The sequence below is a fragment of the Varanus komodoensis genome, unplaced genomic scaffold (assembly GCF_004798865.1).
Source record: "Varanus komodoensis strain SLA01 unplaced genomic scaffold, ASM479886v1 scaffold14_1, whole genome shotgun sequence".
Taxonomy (NCBI): domain Eukaryota; kingdom Metazoa; phylum Chordata; class Lepidosauria; order Squamata; family Varanidae; genus Varanus; species Varanus komodoensis.
In genome coordinates, this window is record NW_025335438.1 from 21838158 (window position 1) to 21842884 (window position 4727).

At 41.8% G+C, this 4727-nt stretch overlaps 1 protein-coding gene across 1 annotated transcript in view; it reads right to left on the reverse strand.

Annotated features, from left to right (window-relative positions):
• The window catches only part of LOC123020278 (cation channel sperm-associated protein subunit delta-like), a 2326-nt gene extending 574 nt beyond the window's left edge, over positions 1-1752 (reverse strand). The window contains 1 exon segment of the mRNA XM_044423748.1: positions 2-1752. Coding sequence (XP_044279683.1) covers positions 2-1752 — 1751 coding nt within the window.
• Positions 1753-4727: the final 2975 nt, after the last annotated feature.

Genomic DNA, 4727 nt, shown 5'->3' on the forward strand with positions numbered 1-4727 from the left:
CAAATGTTTTCTGCCACGGAACATAGGGTCATATACATTGCGATCAACTGAATAAGTGAAATTCAGCAGTAAGCTTTGCTCAAACAGGCCTCTGCTGCATGCATTTGTAGTCTTAACAATTTTGATGTGCTTCTTAGGAGGACAATCCGCCGCAATAAGGGCTGTCAATGGGTGCATGTCAATACAGAATATGCCTTTGTTGTAGATGTCCACAGTGATGGATGACAACTTTCCATAGCGAGAGTTATTCTGAAAATCCCGATGAGCCATACCTGAGAATTGCTGTTCTATTAGTTTAATTTGCAAGTTGTATTTTGTGTTTCCATCATAGGTATGGCCATCCTCTACAAGTTGTGCTTGGAATGCCAGTACATGTGGATTGCTCACAGTTACATATGGTTGAGCGCCAGTGCCAGGTTTGGGCACAAATGTGACATTAAAATAGAGCACCTGCTTCATATCAATATAATACATGTTGTTATGGAAATTTCCACTAAGGATCTCTACTGGACAGGGTTCCAGCGGTGGTCGCAAGCTCATGAGTCTAGATTGCACATCGATCGTGCATTTCTGAAAATGAAAATATACAGATCCATTGCCAGAAACTGGGTGGATTACGCTCAATTTTCCAGTGTCCTCAAACATCAGCACTTGGCAACTTACAGGTGTCTCAGTATTGTTCCTCTTCCCAAGGTGCACCATTTGGTTGGATGCCATTTCCAGACTTCCATAGAAAAGTTGTTTTATGGTGAGTACTGCAACCTCAGTACTGGTGGCAGCCACAAAGCATACACCATGTTCATGTTCAGGGAGAGATGTGTTTCGATAGCTGTCTGTGCGAAGTACATTAATCTTTGCTGATGTCAGTCCATTGTTGGAGGAGCTCAGAAATATGTTTCTGCTTGAAAATACAATAAAACCTCTTAGGCCAGGGGGTTGTAAGCTTAGTATTTTCTCTTTTGCATTGACATCCAACTGAAAAGGTGTGCTTGTTTCATTTTTCATATATTTGACGTTGCCATATGTGAAAAAATAAGCTGTTGTAGAGTTAGCTTCAATACTATTAAGAAGCATTCCAATTTCTGATGAGGAGGCAAAATTATAGACACCAAGCAGTTTACCATCTGTATGTGGCCTACTCAACAAAGACTTAAACATGTACCCTCCATCTTCTGAATAGAAGATTTGACTCTTACTAGCCAAACTGCCCGTGTCATATGCCAGAACAACATAACTGATTTTACTACAGACTGGATCTTCTGGAGCATAGCAGCAATCATAGTTCGAGAGCTCTGTAACTGGATTATTAATCCCAAGTGCCTTTTTCCATGACTTCCATTTTTTATAGAAATAAAGAAAGACTTGTCCATTTATTGCTAGGAGAAGCCGAGAGGTGTGCACAAAGACAGCCGCACTGATCATGGCAGGTGAAGTTGTAAGTTTCATTGGGATGGCTAATGGCAGCAGGCTACTTTCAAAACTATCTAAACTGACAAACACCTTCTTCCCAAGGTAAATGGCTGGTGAAATTCCTCCACTAAATTTATTCCCACATGGGTGCTGTAGTAGGCTAGGGTCAGTATGATTGAAAGTAAGGAAGTTGCCAGTTGGCACTGCAGGTGAATGGAAAGATAGGGTTGAATAAACTAGTCGCTTGTGGCTGCAGGGCCAGGAGTCAACATTCAGCCTAACTGGGAACAGCCAGAAATTCATTAATAGGGCCAGGTAGGTACCAGACCTGCACAGTAACATGATCTCACTCCCTTTGGACGGTTATATAACCTAATGCACGGGAGCTGGATTAAGGTAACTGCAGTTGTGCTATATATGGTTCTCTCAGAGTTCTCTTCTCAACTGTTCTAGAAGCTGGTTCTAAGAGGCAGTTGGCTGTGCAGAGTATGGGAGGGAGGAGTACCAAAAGAACGGCTATATGACACTCTTGTTGCACTGGTGGTTTTCTTCTGAATGTGCTGTAGAGTGTTGACCAAATGGTCCATGTCCTGATGTGCATATGCCCAAAATACACAACAGGGGAAGGTTTTCTTTTAAAAGGCTGATTCTCGAGAATAGCTGGCTGTCAATGAATGGTTCCTGATAGTGCACCTGAGCAGTCCTCAGCTGGCCCTTCTATACATGGATCATTAAAGGGTTACACTAACAGGTTATAAATTATAAAAATAAAAAGTAACAAGGTGTGATCCTTCCTACTTGTATACCAAAGAAGATGCTCTGAAAGAGGGGGGAGGTCAGGGTGCCATTACATAGAAGAGGAGGAGGATGGGCTGGGCTGGGCTGGTGTGGATTGTCCTTTGTTTGAGCTGCTGTTATCTGTCAAGTGCCAGTTAGCTTTCTCTAGGTGCCTGGTTAGTGTCAGCTTCATTTCAAGCATGCACACATGCTGATTTCTAGAAAAGAGGGCTTTTCTCAGGCCTGGTTATGGGTCAATGATTGCATGGTTCAGCCAATGAAAGTTCTACCTATTGACTGTGCAGCATCCTCCTCCTGTTTTTGTGATTTGTTTCTTATTTAACAGACTGGCACTTGATGTTCTAGCAATGATTTCTCATCAACGAAATTGATGAGCAGAATTAACAACTTCAAACCTATGTGCTTAGATCAGAGAGTCACAGTACACAGATAAGAGAATCAGTCTCAGGAAAGAAGTGTATCTTTCTCTGCTCTCATGCTTCTGTTACTGGACTGAGCCAGTCCACAGCTGGGGCAAACCCAGGTGAACCCCAGACCCGAGCCAAACAGGGCCTGAGACAAGACTTAGAGCCAAAATCAGCTTTATTCTAGTGCACTATAGAATAAAGGGAGACTAAAGGGGACATTCAGCCCAAAGCAGTGTCTCAAAAGTTGCACTCCAGTACATGCGTTTTATAGCCTAGGTAACCAATTAGGTCACCTAATACACATCTAATACATTGATACCTCAATGTATGCACCCCCTCCCGTGCTGGAGAAAGAGTCCTTTCTTCTGTCAAGGACCAGACATTTCCCAAGTCTATTTCTTATCTGCTTGAGATTCACACAGGCTTGCCATGTTCTTACTCCCTGCACATTTGCAACTTTCATGGCAGCTAGAACCAGCTTCCACTGTCCCTTTGATTGCTGTATTCGAGGTCAGGCTAGCGTGTTAGCTGTGGGTTACACAAAATTCATTTTGTTCGTATCTGTCCTCCCTTCTGGGACCGTATAACTGGTGTTTTTACTATGTGGCCTTCCTCTGGCCAACTACTTTTGGGGCCTTTCTCTGGCCAATTACTCTTGGGGTGTTTTGGGGTGCTGCAATTGGTAGCACTTCCTTGAACTCTAACTGAACTGTAAGTGCCATTTGGAAGCAGCCTGTCAGACACAAAGATAACAGAACAGAGGACAATTAACAACCTCTTTCTTCTTCCTCCTCCCTCCTCCTTGAAACATTATGTATCCTTTCATTTAGTATACAACAAGAAAGTGCATGCCATTACATAAACACCTTTACAACTCCCACAGAGAGCTGGGTGTATTACTTGTTAACTTTTAAATTTGTGATGTTTGAAAAGATGCTCCAAGCACTGCTTGGGGTGCTTAGCTGGAACAATATGCTGGATGTCTTTGTTCTGTGTGATAAATAAAGATCTTCACACTCCTGCTGGTTTTATGCACACCAGGACATAAAAACTACTCCTTTTTCTGGACAACAGCAAGACAATATTATACTCCTCAAAATGTAGTGATGACCCCCAATTTTGTCTAATTTACTCAGGTGAAGGCTACCAACAGCTTCTAGTAATGATTCTAGTAATATAATCAATTGGTATAACTTATCTCTATCCCTTCCGAATGTTATTTCTTTAGAGCATTTACTTGTATTCAAAGCTGGTAGGCTGGTATGCTGCAAAGGAACTCTTGCACTCCAGTGCTATCTTTATGTGACTTCAAAAAAGTGGTTTTATCATTTTTTGAACTCATTTTTGAGTTTATCCTGCACCTCTGCCTGATATTTCAGTTCTTGGCAAAGTTTATTTTCTTATACCCTTTCCTTTTTTGCATTCTGGGGTATGAGTGTTTTTGTGACTGGTCATCCCAACCACAGTAGAAAATTTATGCATGGGTGATGCCCTGATGGCAGCCATTTTATGAGAGCACCCACAAAGCTCTCCCCAGATTCCAAATGTATCCAGTAATCCCCATAGTTTGGAGACCTTAGTCCTATACTCATTACCTCAGCATATATGGAAGGGTATTTCCAGTCTTGGGAAACTTTGTCTTACCCAGTTATTTCTCTTCTGCTCAAAGCCACACATGAAATTGCAACTGAATTTCTATGCTACAGAAGGTACATCCTATTGGCAGGGACTCTAACCCTGACTGACCTAAAGGTTCATGTGTATAATCACAGGAGACAACAACCCACCAACAAGATTCAAAAAAGCAAAAATTCTTTATTGAGGCTTGCACCCAAAAATACAGAGCAGCCTGCTTCTCCTTCAAAAGAGACCAGCATCATTCACTAACGGACCAAATGTTTTAATACCTTTAAAATCAAACTCGATCATAAGTCATTTTGATCTACCCCTGTCCATTTATTGCTTCCACCTTCTGCACATTGTTAGCTCGGCCATGTTCCACACTTATCTTAACAGTTGACAGTTAAACAGAAAGATGCCGACCATTTTTATCAGCATTTACACCACTAAGGACGCTGTTTCAGTTGAATAATTTGTTACACTAGTGATACA